Source organism: Beta vulgaris, chromosome 5 (genome assembly GCF_026745355.1).
Source record: "Beta vulgaris subsp. vulgaris cultivar EL10 chromosome 5, EL10.2, whole genome shotgun sequence".
In the NCBI taxonomy this organism is placed as follows: Eukaryota; Viridiplantae; Streptophyta; class Magnoliopsida; order Caryophyllales; family Amaranthaceae; genus Beta; species Beta vulgaris.
In genome coordinates, this window is record NC_079206.1 from 54,067,216 (window position 1) to 54,085,509 (window position 18,294).

At 36.5% G+C, this 18,294-nt stretch overlaps 1 protein-coding gene and 1 long non-coding RNA gene across 3 annotated transcripts; both read right to left on the reverse strand.

Annotated features, from left to right (window-relative positions):
• Positions 1-8,188: 8,188 nt before the first annotated feature.
• LOC104907911 (pentatricopeptide repeat-containing protein At2g29760, chloroplastic) lies at positions 8,189-11,031 on the reverse strand. The gene has a single exon (XM_048644368.2). The coding sequence runs from the start codon at positions 10,665-10,667 to the stop codon at positions 8,859-8,861; it is 1,809 nt and encodes a 602-aa protein (XP_048500325.1). The 5' UTR covers positions 10,668-11,031; the 3' UTR covers positions 8,189-8,858.
• A 2,762-nt stretch (positions 11,032-13,793) lies between these two features.
• LOC125497448 (uncharacterized) lies at positions 13,794-18,294 on the reverse strand. 2 transcript variants are annotated; one of them, XR_007274196.2, is made up of 5 exons: positions 17,529-18,294; positions 15,959-16,192; positions 15,399-15,481; positions 14,409-14,507; positions 13,794-14,264 (listed from the first exon to the last, which is right to left on the reverse strand). It is a non-coding gene; the product is annotated as an uncharacterized LOC125497448 (long non-coding RNA). The 2 variants fall into 2 exon arrangements; XR_007274195.2 differs by having other exon boundaries at positions 13,796-14,264; positions 15,959-18,285.

Here is an 18,294-nt window from a genome sequence, read left to right on the forward strand (position 1 = left end):
AACACATTAGAACTTGGATTTAACTCCCTATATAAAACCCTTCGCACTCTTGAAAACTATGTCTACTCTCACTTTATCCTTGATTCCTTAAAAACATACACTTCTCCCCTGGATAACGTAATGATTCCTTGCTCTCACGACTACCATAAAACCTTACACTCATCACCCAGTACACCTTCTTCTTCTCACATATTTGAAACTACATTCATGCGCAAAGCTTTTAAAAGATTGATCATATGTGATCTTAATGGCCAAGAATTAGCCATCACACCACTACGTATGTCCTTCCCGCATTGTATCTTTCCCCTATAACCGCTTTTGTCCTTCTTGTTGCTCGGAACTCGTAGACTTCTTAGTGTCTCAAGGAGATAGTGTGCTGCATTCAAATCATGTTGTGGATTCTTTACCAGTCGGCGTCGAAAAATTGCTAGATGAAAACCGTGATAACCTTCGTCCTAGTGAGATAACAAATTATGTTATCGGACTTATCGCAGTGGATCAGAGATATAGTCGAAGGCGTTATTGTAGTGATGAAGAGGCTAGGGCGTTGCTGGAGAGAGAGGTTTTGGCGGTGGATTCGGAGGCGGTGAAACCTACTCCGGCTAGCGAGGCGGCTATCGAGGCGTAGGAGAAGTTGGATGGTGGCGGAAAAGAGGTTGATTGTGCTATTTGTCTTGAAGAGGGAGGTATGATGATGAGTGTAAGGTTGCCTTGTAAGCATGTGTTTCATGAGGGTTGTATTGTTAAGTGGTTTCATAAAAGTAATGTTTGCCCTCTTTGCCGCTACGAGTTGCCTGTTGACGATGTTATTGTTTAAAGAACACTTCTTTTCTCAATTGGAGTATGCCCCAACATCAAAGCAAGAAATACAAAGGAAAATTTGGGTTGTCTACATGTAGGGGTATTAACAAGCCGAACCGAGACCGAACATGTCCAGGCTCGGCTCGAAAATGTTTGAGATTGAGCTCGGCTCGAGCTCGAAGCTCGTCGAGCCTAAATTTTTTTTGAGATATTAAAAAAAAGTTCAGCAAAAATTTTATTCATTAGGCTTTTGATAAAAATATAGTCCAACATACTTATGAAAGTCCGGTCATGCCCATTTAATAAAGGAAAAATTGACAATAGAGGTCTGAACTTTAGGTGATAATTTTTAAAAGGTCTCAACTATTGATTAACCTGTGTAGGTCCCAACTTTAGGGGGTCTTAACTTTTAGCGGACCTTAGTGACTTAAAACTGGCTTAATCGGTAATCACTTGTAAAACTTGGGTCACATCAGAAGGGTTAATTGAGGGAGGGATGTAAGAACTAGGTGAAACTTAAAAAAAATCTTCACTTTTAAGTCGTCGAGGCCCGCTAAAAGTTAAGACCCCCTAAAGTTGGGACCTACACAGGTTAATCAGTAATAAATAGGCCCAACTTCCATTGAAGTTTGTCACTCTTTATCCACATGCCCTTTTAATGCAAAAGGTTCACTCTTTCCTTTCCTTTCTCACCAATGTGGGACTTCAAGAATTTCATATAAAAAAGCTACAATCACACGTTGCACTTCTGGTGTGGGACACTTGAAATTTTGTGTGCTGTAGGCTATATTGCTGTAGCATGCAATTTTTTTTTTTTTTTGAAAGAGGCATGCAAGTTTATTTTTTAGTGCCACCTTTTTGTAATATTTTTTTTTATAGATATAATGTGTTCAATTTTATAGATATAATATGTTCAATGTTTATATAAATATTTTAAAATAATTAAACTTGTTAATTAAAAACTTTATAAATAGTCCAATAATACAAATAAGACATATTTTAAAAGGGAGTTTAGTGAAAGGTAGTGAGATTTTATAATGAAAATAAGGTTGTTGTTCACCTTTTATATCGACGTGGGACATTAATATCTTATATAAAAATATCTAAAATACTTTCGAGCTTGTTCACGAACTCTCGAGCCGAACTTAGGGAGGCTCAGACTCGGCTCGTTAAGGTCTCGAGCCGATCCCGAACTCGAGCCGAGCCATCTCGAGCCGAACTTTGACCGAGCTTTGACCGAGCCGAACTCGAATAGTTTGCGAGCCACCCTGGCTCATTAACACCCCTACTGGGAAGTGGGAAGTATACACTAGCTTCAACTTTAATTACATGGACTCTTCAATTTATCTCAATTATCCATGTCAGGTCCTTGATATTCGAATGTGGACACGGACATAGCGGAGTTAGACACTTGGACACACAGTCGTGTCAGACATGGGAATACGACTATACGAGTCCAGGTAACATAGGCTCCAACCTTGATTTGCATGGATATAAGTTTGAATAGTTCTGCGCCTGCTCCTAAGCACTTGACAATCTAACCCACCACCTCTTACGAATTCTAGCATCCCCTCTAACATATACAGTGGCATAAAACTCTGCAGCATAGGCTGATAATCATGTCAAAAGTACAATAAGACAGGTATGACCATATTATGTTAAAAGTGTTGGATTATTTAGAGTATTTGGTTGATTAAGTTCATGTAACGTATAACTTGAATAACATGGTTATGGTGTCGTTGTTCAAGTTACGTTAATTATTCACGTAGATTGTTTATGGTGTAGTAAACAATAAGTATTGAAGTAATAAATTAACCGCAAGGTGAGCAAAATGCTCGCGGAATGCTCGCTAGCAACAAGTACAGAATGTATGTCTTACATATTATGCATTGGTGGTTATAGCCAAGCATGCTGCAGCAAAAACGCACGAGCAATAGCATAGCATGCTGGCACAAGCAGCAAGCAGTAGTCTGGAGGCATCACGACTCGCGAAGGATGGTCGCGACTCGCGACAGGCTCGCTCGCGACTCGTGACAGGAGCCTGTCTTTTCTCGTGGCTTTGTGCAAGTTGTGCGATTTTGACGGTTTTGTTTCTTGCGTGTATAAGTGTGGTCTTTACCACAGATGAATGGGTAGTTCTTCAGAATATTATTCTCTCAAAAGCACTCTCTCTAAAGTATATCTTTTTTGTTCATCAAGACAAAATCATAAAAAACTTATTCTCATTTTTAACAAGATTCATACGAGCGTGACTCTTGTTGTTCTTCTTTGTATCTCGAATTGAATTCCGTGCAACCCGTGCTTCGTATAGGGTCGGAATATCACTTTTGGGAAAGTGTCTACACACGCCTAGAAGATTCGTATTCATAGTATTCATCTTCTTCACCCTATTACAGTTCTACAATCCAAAAGTGATATTCTTGAAGATGGCTACGGTACGTGAAATGACTTCGAATTTTCAGAAACTTGACAAGTTTGAGGGTGTGGGATTCCGTAGATGGCAAAAGAAGATGCATTTTCTTCTCACTTCTCTTTCGGTGGCATATGTTTTGAGTACTCCAAAACCCGAGTTTGTGGAAGATGAAACTTTGGAGGCCTCAAGGAGAAGGAACAAGTGGGAGAAGACGATTATATATGCGTGGTCATATTTTAAACGGTATGTCGACACTTTATTTGATGTTTATCAATTTATGAATCCGCTAAAATGCTTTGGGATGACCTTGAGTCAAAATACATGGCCGAAGATGCATCTAGTAAGAAGTTTTAGTTAGTAACTTTAATAACTTTAAGATGAATGAAACAAGGCCTATGATGGAACAATTCCATGAAATTCAAAGGATTTTAGGAAGTTTTAAACAGTACAATATTAGTATGGATGAAACTTTTATTGTTTCTTCGATAATTGACAAATTACCACCAAGTTGGAAGGATGTTAGAAATACTCTTAAACATAGGAAAGATGATATAAATGTGGAACAATTGGGTGCTCATCTTCGGATTGAAGAGGGCATTCGGGTTCAAGATGGACAAAGGAGGTAAATCCTAATTCTTTACCATTAACATGGTGGAGGATGGAAAGTTCAAAGACTCAAATCCTAAGAAGAGGGCTAATAATTTCACCAAAGGCAACAACTTTAAGAAGCCTAAGAATGGTGGAGTGTTCAACAACGTGGTTGTTGGGAGTGTGGCAAGCCCGGACACTTCAAAAGGATTGCTTCCTTGGAAGAGGAAAATGAACAAAAAGAATGAGCAAGGTGGAGGGAAAGGCGAGTCTAGCCAATCCCAAGCCAAACAAGGTACTTGTACACAACTTTCATGTAATTCAGTTTGAATTATATGTGTATGATTTCTGAAATCTTTTGTGTACAGGATGATTGTTCATGGTATATCGATTCAGGAGCTTCAAGGCATGTGTGCAAGGAGCGGTCTTCATTCAAAACCTTCAAGGAGGTGGACAATGGAGAAGTTCTATACATGGGAAATGACTCTACAGCTCAAGTTCTTGGTGTAGGACAAGTAGAGTTGGTCTTTAGTTCCGGCAAATCTCTAGTGTTAAGAGATGTTGTATTTGCTCCGGAACTTAGGCGTAATCTAGTGTCAGGAGCTATCTTGAATCGAATAGGTTTTAAAATGGTCTTTGAGTCGGACAAATTTATATTATCTAAGGGTGGTTTGTTTGTTGGACTTGGTTATTTGTGTAATGGTATGTTTAAACTTAGCATTTCAAATGCTTTAGTAACAATGTGTGTGTTATTAATGATAATTCTTCTCTTTGGCATTTAAGACTTGGTCATGTTAATTATAGAAAATTATATTCTATGGCTAAGGATGATTTAATTCCTGCTTTTGATCCAAGTATTGAGAAGTGTAGAACATGCATGCTTACCAAAATAACTAGGTGTTCTTTCCCTAATAATGTGGAAAGAGTACTAAATTGCTTGATTTAGTACATAGTGATCTTTGTGATTTTATAGTACACCTTTTTAGGAAACAAAAATATATAATAACTTTATTGATGATCATTCACGATTTTGTTATGTATATTATTGTCTACTAAAGATGAAGCCCTAGAAAAATTTGAGATCTATAAAAATGAAGTAGAATTGCAACTAAGTGACAAGGTTAAACGGTTTAGAACCGATAGAGGTGGTGAATTTCATAATCCTAGTTATTTCCAAGCTTTAGGAATAATACATGAAACAACCGCGGCTTATACACCACAACAAAATGGTGTAGCGGAAAGAAAAAATAGAACTTTACAAGAAATGGTAAATTCTATGTTATCCTACTCGGGTTTGAGTGATGGTTTTTGGGGTGAAGCGGTTTTAACCGCTTGTTACATCTTGAATCGTGTTCCTATGAAAAAGAACAAGGTTACCCCTTATGAATTATGGTACAAAAGAAAACCAAATCTAAGTTACATTAGAGTTTGGGGATGTAGGGCAATAGTGAAAGTGCCGGAACCTAAACGTAAAAAGTTAGGTGAAAGAGGAGTTGAATGCATCTTTATAGGATATGCTCTCATAGCAAATCCTATAGGTTCTATGTTATAGAACAAAACGACTTTTGGTCGGTTCACACTATTGTGGAGTCAAGGGATGCAATTTTTGATGAAAATAGATATTCATCGGTTCCTAGACCAAAGATATAATCCAAGTACCGAAATTCAAGAGATTGATCAAAATATGATCATGAGTTAGATGAACAAATTCTAGATGAAAATGTTGCATCTACATCAACTCAACCAAGGAGAAGTAAACGGGTTAGGAAAGAGAAATCTTTTGGCCCAGATTTTCATGTATATTTGGTTGAAGGATCAAGAGATAGTGTTTTGACTAAATTTCCATATGTCTATAATGTGGAAGGGGATCCTTTAACATATGATGAGGCCATGCAATCTCAAGATGCTTCATTTTGGAAGAAGCTATTGATGATGAAATGGACTCAATCATGGGGAATAACACATGGGTTTTAGCGGACCTTACCTCCTAAATGTAAACCAATAGGGTGCAAATGGATTTTCAAGAAGAAAATGAAAATCGATGGAACTATTGACAAGTTCAAAGCCCGGTTAGTGGCACAAGGCTTTTCTCAAAAGCCGGGTATCGATTATTTCGATACATATGCACCTGTAGCTCGAATCTCCACTATAAGATTATTGATTGCCTTGCAGCAATTCATAATCTTGTGATCCATCAAATGGATGTCAAGACTGCGTTCTTGTATGGAGAATTAGATGAGGAGGTTTACATGAGACAACCGGTTGGATTTGTTGTCAAAGGTCAAGAACAAAAGTTTGCAACTAATTAGATCTTTGTATGGGCTAAAACAAGCACCTAAGCAATGGCATCAAAAATTTGATGAGTAGTGTTGTCTAACGGATTCAAATTGAACAATTCAAACAAGTGTGTATATAGCAAATTTGATGACAATGGTCATGGTGTGATGATTTGCTTATATGTAGATGACATGCTAATTTTTGGAACTGATTTATCCCAAGTTGAATGGACTAAATCTTTTCTATCGTCTAAGTTCTCAATGAAAGATTTGGGGGAGGCGGATGTCATTCTAGGAATTAGAATTAAAAGAAGCAAAGGTAAATTGAGTTTGTCTCAATCTCACTACATTGAAAAGGTTCTTAAGAAATTCGATGTTAGTGGTTGCTCTTTTGTGTCAACTCCAATGGACCCAGTGAGAAATCTACCTAATGTAGGTAGTGCTGTATCTCAACTTGAGTATTCAAGGGTGATTGGATGTTTGATGTATGCTTGACGAGTACTAGGCCGGATATCGCATTTGCGGTAGGCAAACTTAGTAGGTATACTAGTAATCCTAGTGTACAACATTGGCAAGCTATTCGTCGGTATTAAGGTATTTAGGAAAAACCAAGGATATGGTTTATCCTACAGTGGATATCCTTCGGTTTTAGAAGGGTATTCGATGCAAGTTGGATCTCTAATAAAGAGATCACTCTTCTACAAGTGGATGGGTATTTCTACTTGGGGGAGGTGCTATATCTTGGGCTTCCAAGAAACAAACTTGCTAGCGGATTCCTCCATGACTTCGGAATTCATTGCTTTGTCTTCCGCAAGCAAAGAGGCGGATGGTTGAAGAATCTCATGATTGAGATTCCTTTGTTGCCAAAACCGATATCGCCATAGCGATTCATTGTGATAACGATGCTGCTTTGGCAAGAGCATATAGTCAAGTCTATAATGGTAAGTCAAGACACATTGGTGTGCGGCATAGCTACATCCAAGGACTTATCAAGGATAGTGTAATCACTGTTGACTATGTACGTACAACGTATAATCTAGCGGATTGTTTTACAAAGGCCTTGGCTAGAGATAATGTAAAGAGGATGGCAATCGGTTTAGGATTGGAGCCCCTCGAGAATCACGAATGAGGGAATCTTAACTTAACGCCCAATATGACGTTGGGTCTTAAGTTCAATAAGATTAATTTCTTCATTTAGATGATTGTAGAACTTTTATTCATCCTAAGTTTATAGTTCTATACTGTGTTGTATAAGGAGGTTGTATAACTTAATAGTCTCTTGTTTATGCTTTTCACAGTAGCATGTATTTTAGAGATCTACCTATGTAAGTGTGAAGTTTAGCCGCTTCAAGGGCTATTGGGGCATAGCTTTGATACACTTATGAATAGATATGGACACAAGGCTTTATGTGTCGGTTTATAATGAGTTTAAGTAAATTTATTGTGTGTATGTATCTTCGGGTTTCCATTATGTATTGAAATTGGTTCAATCGTTATCGACACCAATTGGATACGGATACTTGAAATGCGTACTTTACTATATGAAAGTTCAAGTTTTATACACTTTCATTTACGCATGAGATGTTTGTTTTGATGATGTTTAGTGCTTATTATCTTTTAGAATACACTAAATGGGGAGGATTGTTGGATTATTTAGAGTATTTGGTTGATTAAGTTCATGTAACGTATAACTTGAATAACATGGTTATGGTGTCGTTGTTCAAGTTACGTTAATTATTCACGTAGATTGTTTATGGTGTAGTAAACAATAAGTATTGAAGTAATAAATAAACCGCAAGGTGAGCAAAATGCTCGCGGTATGCTCGCCAGCAACAAGTACAGAATGTATGTATTACATATTATGCCTTGGTGGTTATAGCCAAGCACGCTGCAGCAAAAACGCACGAGCAGTAGCATAGCATGCTGGCACAAGCAACGAGCAGTAGTCTGGAGGCATCGCAACTCGCGAAGGATGGTCGCGACTCGCGACAGGCTCGCTCGCGACTCGCGAGCTCTGTCGCGGCTCGCGACAGGAGCCTGTCTTTTCTCGTGGCTTTGTGCAAGTTGTGCGGTTTTGACGGTTTTGTTTCTTGCGTGTATAAGTGTGGTCTTTACCACAGATGAATGGGTAGTTCTTCAGAATATTATTCTCTCAAAAGCACTCTCTCTAAAGTATAACTTTTCATTGTTCATCAAAGACAAAATCATAAAAAACTTATTTTCATTTTTAACAAGATTCATACGAGCGTGACTCTTGTTGTTCTTCTTTGTATCTCGAATTTGAATTCCGTGCAACCCGTGCTTCGTATAGGGTCGGAATATCACTTTTGGGAAAGTGTCTACACACGCCTAGAAGATTCGTTATTCATAGTATTCATCTTCTTCACCCTATTACAAGTTCTAACAAAAAGTATACTTCTTAAACTAAGAACACGCATTTACAAGGTTGTACGTCATAATATTAGGATAAACATGATTGCGAGTGTTACGAAATTTCGTTGTTGGGCCAAGCCAAGAAATAGAAACAGTGGCAACTAGCAGCTGTACTTCAGCTTGCATTCAAGTAGGTGATGTGGATTTCTCATTTTTGATACATGGAATTTTAAAAGAGCACTTTCTAAACAACAGAAAGCTACGAAGCTCATTGTGGGGGAAAGAAGTGTTTGTACCTTTGAAACTAGTTGCATTGTTTATTGCTGCAACGGATATTATGTGCAACATAACTGCAAATATTAAGCAACATGCCAGAGGCCCAGAGCTCATGCATAATGCATTAATAGTTAATTTGCCAACTTGATATTTTTCAAAAGGGAACCAAGCATGCCACTGATGCTTGAAACTTGAGGATGTGAACAGGGTCCTGCCAAAAATTCATGCACAAGTCCATCAATGCTGATCCAACTACAACCTCGGTGCTTTTTCACCCCCTTCTCCTTCATGAACCGCCTTAGGCCTGAAACTTCACCCCACTCTTGTTCACTAGCCAACACATTGGATAGCATAATATAGCCAGCAGAATTTTGCGGATCCACTTCAATCAGTCTTTTAGATATGTCTTGAGTAAGCTTTCCTCTAAAGTGAAGCGAGCAACCTCCCAGCAAAGCACCCCAAACAAAATTATTAGGTTCAAAGGGCATGGATTTGGCAACATCAAGGGCTTCCTCAATACGGCCAACTCGAGCCAGAAGGTCGATGTAGCAAGCATAGTGCTCCAATTGAGGTGAGACAGAAAATTTTGTTCTCATATCAAGAAAAATTTGGCGCCCTACATTTAACAGCCCTGAGTGACAACATGCACATAGGACACCAAGAAATGTTCCACCATTGGGACGCAACCCACAATCCAGCATTTCATGAAAAAGTTTCAAGGCTTCATGTCCTTCACCATTTAATGCCACACCCATAATCATGACACTATATGATATAACATCCTTCGAAAGCAGAGAATTAAAAACCTTTTTTGCCCTGATCAAATCACCACATTTACAATACATGTCAATCATAGCAGTTGCCAGGAACGAGTTTGTACATAATACGTTTTCCCGTCCTCTAGATTTCATGTATTCATGCACCCATATACCAAGGTCGATATCACCTACTTGAGAGCAAGCTGAGAGAACACTTACCATTGTAACATGGTTTGGACTCGCATACGGATCATCCATCATCACCCTAAAAATGCTCAAAGCCTCTAAGGCACAACCATTTTGAACATAGGCACCAATAATAGCATTCCATGCTACCACACTTCTTTTACCATGATCACCAATTCTGTCAAAAGCTTCTCTACTTTTGTCTGCTTTCCCCCATTTGCCATACAAATAAGTGAGCACCATGTTTACTGCATCACTAGAAGAACCGACCAGACCATAGTCCCTAATAGTGTCTGTAAAAATCCCTATCCAGTTACCCAATTCACCAATATCAAGCTTTGCACATGCAGATAGAACACTAACCATGGTTGCATTTTCCGGGGTTACCTTTCCCTTAACCATCAGAAGAAACACCTGTAAAGCTTTCTCAGATAGACCACACTTAGCATAACCATCAATCAAACAAGTCCAAGAAAAAACCAAACTTTTCTCAGGCATTTCATCAAACACCTTGTGAGCTGAAGAAATATCTTTAATACCCTTTACATAAGCAGCAAGAAGGCCATTGCAAACACCAGAATCACCCGTAAAGCCAACTTTTACGATCTGGGTATGGACTTGTTTCACATAGTATGCATTGCTAGAGTGTGTGCAGGCTTTAAGGAGGACAGAGAAGGTAAAATCATTAGGAAAAAGTGAAAGCTGTTTTAAGTGTTTAAAAAAAGAAACAGTAAGGGAGATTTGGCCTTTTTCTTCAGCTAAGTTTCTGATTATGGCATTGAAAGGAAATATTTTCGGATTTTGTAATTGATCAAACACACGCAGCGCTGTCTGAAATGGGTAGCGACCAATAAGTCTGGTTGCTATTAGATTGTCTTGATGAGCACCTAAAGAAATGATTCGGGCATGGATTTGGAGAAGGTGACATTGTTTGAGATGACCTTGTAGGAGAGAAGATAAATGGGAGAAATTATATGTTATGGAATTTGAGTACATCAGTTTAGATCATCTATTCGCCTAAGCCAAATGCAAAACCTGGTGGTTGATACAAATTTTGCTCTTGTACACCTGGAGGAGATATACAACCAATTTGAGCTCCTTGTAAATCTGTCGAGGGATGCAAAAGATAGAGGTAAGTTCGAGTCTTGCACTCTTGGTTAACTCGAATACTTAGCATTTGAAGTTGTGAACTCATCGATCTCAAATAGCTCGCAAGTTGTCTCATCTTATTAGCTTTTTTTTTTTTAGGATGGAGATAGCAGATTGAATCCTAGATATGATTTAGTTACGCCACGGTATATCTAGTTTACATTTTTACAAAATAAAGTAGATATCTAAAATCATAGAGAGGCAATGGCCCACCCTAGCCCCCTAGTTTCGCTACCGGGAATATGTCGGATTTATCCATCTTGCTTTTAATATTGATATTAAAATTTCGAAGATATCTCGATTTTCTGAGTAGAGCTTCAAGTTGCTTAACTCGATCGACTCGCAAAAATCACAAGTCGAGCTTCGAATTGGTCAAAGATTTGCCAAAATCTCGAATCGAACTCGATTTCAGTTCGAGCTCTCTTGATTCGATCTCAAGTAGCTCGCTAAGTGTCTCATCCTATTTACACTCCTAGATTTACGTGATGTTTTTTTTAAAAAAAATATTTCATAGAAGCCCAAACCACCACCATTCTATGTGTACTATGATATGTGGTAAAAAAATAAATTGTGAGAAAATATCAATATGTATCACTTTTCAAAGTATAACTAGTTGTTGGGTGCGCATAATATGCCACATCATCCAGTAATGGAAAGAAAAGATATATTGTATGAGGTTAATATTTAATCGCAAGTAGGAGCAATAGTTTGGTGATTGGATAATGACATGCAATGTGAGGAGTTAACAGTTCCAAATGATGATTAACATAAGAGTATTTAAAGAAACTCTACATAGTAGGGTGACACGACACCATATAAGGATCTAACCGGGAAGGAAAGGGTTTAGAGACACACGACAAGCTACAATTTTTTACTACACATTTTAATAAAATTATCAGACTACCTATCTAATAATTTTTTTTTATCGAAAACTTTTGTTATAACAACTTCCTAGTTAAGTACCATTACCATTACCAAAAGCTAAATATGTCGGCAAATTCTGATATAATCCCCAAAAATAGTAAGCCAAAAAAATTTCACAAGCAAAATTAAGTTTGATTTGAGAACAAATATAAAGATCATATTTTTATTTACTTTATTTGTCATCTCGAACAATATGATTATATTTTTTGTATCACAAAATCTTTAAAAAGAAGGTATGTTAAACTTAACGTCAAAACAATTAGCTACTGTAGATACATAAATTTGTCTTATGGTATTCGATGATGAAATATACCATCGTACTACCTGGTTCGAACTAAAGAAGAGTAATAAAAAATTCAAAAGCCTAAGTTCAATATATATTTTTTGGTCAAAATATAATTTGAAGCCCATTTCAAAGAAAGGCCTAATTAGTTATTCATAATAATTAATTGAATTTCAGAATAAATTTATTATTAAATTAATTTCATCAAAATAAGGTTTTATGACTTTAAAATATGATTCTATGATATCTATAAATAAAATTTATAAGATAAAACAGTGCTAAAAGGTTAGGCCAAGTCGGGGACTTTGCATTTGATACAAGATTGTGCGTCGAAGCAGATCAAAAGCAATCGTCCAAATCAAACATCGCAAAACTAGTTGCGCCTAAATCAAGACATCGCAAAACTAGTTGCGCCTAAATCAAGGGGCATGAACTATCCGTAAGCTCCATGCGTGGGGTGCATGAGGCCTGTGCTAGGTGCAGAGTCCTTGTGTTAAGCGTAGGCTTGTTTATTTTCGCGGTGGTCGTTTGAAGAACCCTAGTCGTGTATTTTCCTATATATAACAACGATTTTTTTTAATAAGGAATTAGCAATACTTTTATAGACATATTCAACTCACATGTCTATCAAAACTCACACTCAAACTATATCCAAACAAGCACATACAAATACAAGTATTTTCATTCTTCCCTTTTATTGAATGTTCATTCAAACCCACCCCCCCCCTCTTTTTGTATAGTAGTTCGGTAGTTCCTAGTCGACAAAGGTAAAGGTATATATCCTGAGGGTCCTTTTTAATTTAATTTTTTTTTACTAACAATTGTTTTTCATGATGTAGCTAGTAGAGTAAATTCATAAACACGCATGTATATATTGTATAATCTTCCTATTCTCTCTCTTATGATTATCCAAATGCCTCGAATGTTTCATTGCATTTATGCCCTTTTATTTGCAACTGCTTCATTATCATATATTGTTTGCTAAATCAAACCTACAAATTAGTCAAATCGTGGCTAATAATATAAAGTGGACAAGCGATCTAGGTACGTATCAATCTTGTGATTTTAACACCAAAATTAGATCTTATATATGTGTTAAAAATCAACCTTTAGCGTATTCGTCTACTTAGAGCATCTCCAATGGTTGTAACTAGGGACTTGCTTATAATTTTTAAACTCCCTAGCTACTAGCTTGACCAAGCAAATTAGATTGGGGAAAATTTGCCAAAAGCAAACCCAAGATCATTGAGAAAGTGGGTCTCATTAATGGCAAGTGGGGCCCTTTTAAATAGAAAGTTGTAGCTACCATTGAAGTTCTAATTAGCTATAAATAAAAATGGATGAAAATCTTATGTGACATAGAAAGCTAATTTGGCATTAGCTTGCCATTGGAGATGCTCTTATGCAATTAATCGAATCATGTGCAAGTAATTTAATATTTTATTGAATAAATAAGGATCAGATATTCACCCAGAACACAAAATTTCATATTTTGGTTTTATTAGTTCACTACTACAAAAAAGGCCTAGGAAACCGGTTGAAAATGACCTAGGAAACCGGACTATAACACATCTCCATCTCACATGTGTCCTAGGCTAAGAGACCGGTTATAATGCCTGGTTTCCTTGTTTATTTAGGAGACCAGTTGACAGGTAAAACCAGTCTCTTAGATAAGGTCGATGGAAAAAATATAAAGAGGTTAGGAGACCATTTAACATCAAAAACCGGTCTCCTTGCCTTACCCTTTGAAACCATTTATTGACTACAACCGGTTTCTTAGGTTTAGTAAAATGTTACAATACATACATTATCATGTATTTGCGGCTCTTCGTATATACTCTTTTTTTTCTATTAAAACAATTTATTTTTTTTTAATTTTTTTTGACAGGTTTGTATAACAATTTATAAATACCCACAACAATATTATTAAATATAACGACTTGCTTGCTTTATTCATCACGTGAAAAAAATATTTGCTACATTTAATTTATATACAAAATCAATTTTATTCAAAACATCAATTTCTTCTAATAATGTCTTAAAATAAAATTTCTATAATCTAATGCTAGCTACTACAACTAAAGTTCTAAAATAATTAAATAATATGTACAATTCAAACTTGACCGTCGTCTTCAATCTCCATCGTCTTGTGTTTGATTGTTTAAATAATCCACCCACATATCTCTTAACTCGTCAATCATCTCTTGGGAATAAGTGCTAGGAGTCCCTGGAAAATACTACAAAATAATTTCAGATAATTATAATTAGAATTAGTATAAATATGTATTTTATTAGTATGAGCAACAATAACATTCTTTTCGTTCCTCACAAATATTTTCAATCCCAAACAATTATTAGATGTTAATGAGTGACGAAGTTACCTTATCAGGAATTAATTGTCGTCTACTTGCGATAGTTTCAATCATGTAACGACAAACATAATAGCCACAATCTTTGGAGCCCAGAGCTTGACGAGGACACTGTCATGAAAGTTCAGAAAAATCAACAACTGACATAACTATTTCAATTCAAATGTGTCAATGACAACTATCTGTCTCCACCATCCAGCCAAGCCTCAGAGGATGGTCAAGTCTGCTGTAAAGCTAAAAAAGGGGAATTAAACCAAAGACAAGCAACCGGTATCATCCAGGTTCACGTTTCACAATCACAGCAATAAAAAGTATAATTTAATAGAGAAAGGAGAAGGGAGGTGGGGAGTGTAGGGGGTGGGGAGTGCAGGGAGGTGGGGAGTGTATGGGGTGGGCTGTGTATGGGATGGGCAGTGTATGGGGGTGGGCTGTGTATGGGGTGGGGAGTGCAGAGGGTGGGCTGTGCAGGGGGTGGGAAAGTGCAGGGGGTGGGCAGTGCAAGGGGTGGGGAGTACAGGGAGGTGGGGAGTGCAGGGGGTGGGTTGTGTATGGGGTGGGCAGTGCAGGGGGTGGGGAGTGCAGGACATAAAAGGTAGGTGCTGAAGACACATAAGAGCTGCTAGTGTTAATATTCTGAACTTTTGTTTATCAGTTCTTGTAACTATTTTATTTTCTGTAACTCCAAACAACCCCTTGGCTTCAGTTTGCTTAGGAGTACTACAATGATAAAGAAAGCGTCAAAATAACTCCATAAACTTAGGCTAAGCCCCACTGTTGTGGTAGCTGCATAATGATAAGCATCACAACCAGCTATGTAATTAGATATTACAACAAAACATGTAATTGGTAAATGCTTGTGTAGTACTTTTAAGAATATGTCAACAAGATTAATTCTGGACTTCTAAGTGTTTTGCACAAGTAGAAATGATGAGCACAGTTGCACGAAAAAAGATAATGGGTAACTACATTCAAATAAATTGTGAATCTATTTTAGCTTCTTACTAAATTCAGACAGTTCACGCACACGAATCCTTGGGATACTTGCTGCTTCTTTCCTTTCTTTCTTGGTGTTATAACCCAGTAACCTGGTCAAAAAGCATGATAGAGAAATAATTAGACGTGCACTATGATTAAGCATATGACTTAAGTAACAGATGAAGCAAACAAACAACGATTAATATATACCCACACATCTGCAAAGAATAATGATGGTAAACTTATTTTATATGTTCAAAGTGTGATGCAATCAAAGACACTCAAGAAGGTCAACAATGCAACATTTCATGTCAAAATAGATGGCAAAAGAATACTGTGTGAAAATATACCCTTTAACCTAGTGTTTTTTAGTGGCAATTGGCAACTATAAAGTGCCTAATTTAACTTTTACCGCTCCCTCCGCAATAACATTGAAATCTGGTATGTATAGGAGTGCTGATGGCTGAGTGCATGTTCTTAGAACCTTATGCACAAGTGCTAGAGTATGACCCATACAATTCAGTCTAGATTTTTTTGGTTTCATAAACAACAAAAATATAAATAATTTGCTCAAAATAAGCACCGACCTTTGAGTAATTGCAGATTGAATCAATCGAGTATTCAGTTCAGTTTGAATTCCCGGGATTGCACCGACCTTTGTGTAATTGCAGTTGAATCAATGGAGTATGTAGCACAGCGCAATTCAGTTTAAATCCCGACCTTTGTGTAATTGCAGTTGAATCAATGGAGTATGTAGCACAGATAATTTTCTTTTTCAGAAACTCTCCTTCATCAACGAACAAAGAACTTATAAATTCAACCTAGAAAACGAAAAATAGCATAAAGTCACAGAAAGCCATTGAATTTCAAGGAAATTCCCAAGAATTACACGAAACAACACTAAAAATTAAGTAAACTTATCTTCATTCCGGATTAGTCTGGAACTTATTTCGGTTCATAAACAACAAAATATGGAGATTTTGCTCAAAAGCACTCACCTTGAGTAATTTGCAGAGAAAACCAATCGAGTATGATTAGCAGATTGAACCACGATAGATTAGGGTTCGTTATTGAGCACAATTTGCTAAAAAAAATAAAATTAACGATGTATCCTGCAATATAAAATAAATAAAATAGATGTGTGTATGATAAGCAATAATTTTTTACTTTTTTTTAATCCTTCATACTGATCACTCATGTGTGCTTTTATAGAATCATATATAAGAAAGATCTTTGCTAGAAGGAAAGTTGATCATATCATAGTTCACATTTCACAGTAATCTCTCTGCAATTGGAAACAATTGGAGAACTTTCATGTGCCCTGCTTCCAGTTTGTTGTCTACGTTTATACTGGTAACTAAGATCACAACAATAACAGACAGATATTCAGGCAGGCGAGAAGATTATGAAGAGAATGAATAAGAAAAAAAAAATCAGAGCAATAATTTTGCGGACTCCATGTCTCAAGAATCAGCCCTCTTCAACCTTTTCATCAGCATCTCTGGAACTTCTTATTCATAGAGGTGTATCCAAATTTAGCGAAATCGGCAAACATTATCATAAGAAAGATCCCACAACTGATCATCACAGCCAAATTAGATACTGATTCTTAACTTGTCACTCAATAAACACACACATTTTCCTCCATTCTCAAATAGTTGCAAATTAAAACACACACTATCCAACATGGCACATTCACACTACTTGCATAAATTTCCAGTAACAACATGATGTTAGGTTTCCCTATAATGTTCTTGATAAAATGGAGGCCCTTTATCAATCAAAATCAAGCTATATTTCCGATTTTCCATCGTTGATAACTTAAATGCAGTTATAATCTTAGTTAGTTTCTACTTTCTACTCCATAATCCAGCACAGTTTCCAACAGATCAAATAATTGAAATCAAACCCAATTCCCATTACATTCAACCCAGTTCCTCAAACAATTCAAGTGAAAAAAAATTAGTTAAATTCGAGAATTTTACCGAAGAAATTGCAGAATCTGAAGAGAGGAAGCACTTAAATTTGACTTCTTTTTTATGAAGAAGAATCATAAATTCCAGAAGAATTGATGAAAAGAATTGACGAGAATAAAAAATTGATGAATATAACAATGAAAAGCTTGCTTGCCAGATAAAAAAAAATTGCTGAAATTACCTTTACAAGTGCACCAATTTTATACTTTTTCGAAAATGTCTTTTCTTCCCAAATGAATCACAAATTAGCGAAAAGAATCACACATTCCAGAAGAATTGACGAAAATAATTGACGAGAATCACAACTTGAACAATGTGAGAGCCTTGATTATGAATTTTACGAAAGCAAAGGTGAAATTTTGATGGAAGCATTTGGATTATGGGGAGAATTTTGGATTATGGGGAGTGGTGGTTGTAGGGATGGTGTGCGAGTCGACTGAAGCTATGAGATTGTTCAAGCTATGGCGTAAGTTGCTATGGCGCAAGAAGCAATGGCTTGTTTTTTTTTTTTTTTTTTGACAGGTTACAGCCTTACAGGTATTAATCACGATCTAGAGTAATATTAGGAGAGGTAGTTTTTTTTCTATTGTATTTGTTGCATAATTTTAAAAGTAAATAGTTTTATATAAAACTTATACTGCATTAGTATTAATTATAAAGATATTAAGTTTTAAAATTATTATTTTTAGGAAATCGATTGAAGTTAGAAGTAGTCTCCTAAATCTTCACAATAAGAATACATACGTATAATAGTGTATTATGTTAAAAAAAATTGAATTAGAAAAATAAAATATATCAAGGAAACCGGTTGTACATGGAAACAGTCTCTTATTTCACAACAACATTTTTTATTAGTCAAATACTTAAACTTAAGAGACTGGTTTTAGATAATAAATGGTTTCCTATATTTAAGAAATGGGTTAGTAACCTCAACCGGTCTTCTATAG

Coding starts and splice junctions, on each gene's coding strand:
- LOC104907911 (XM_048644368.2), bottom strand. CDS start 10,667: ATGTACTCAAATTCCATAACATATAATTTCTCCCATTTATCTTCTCTC.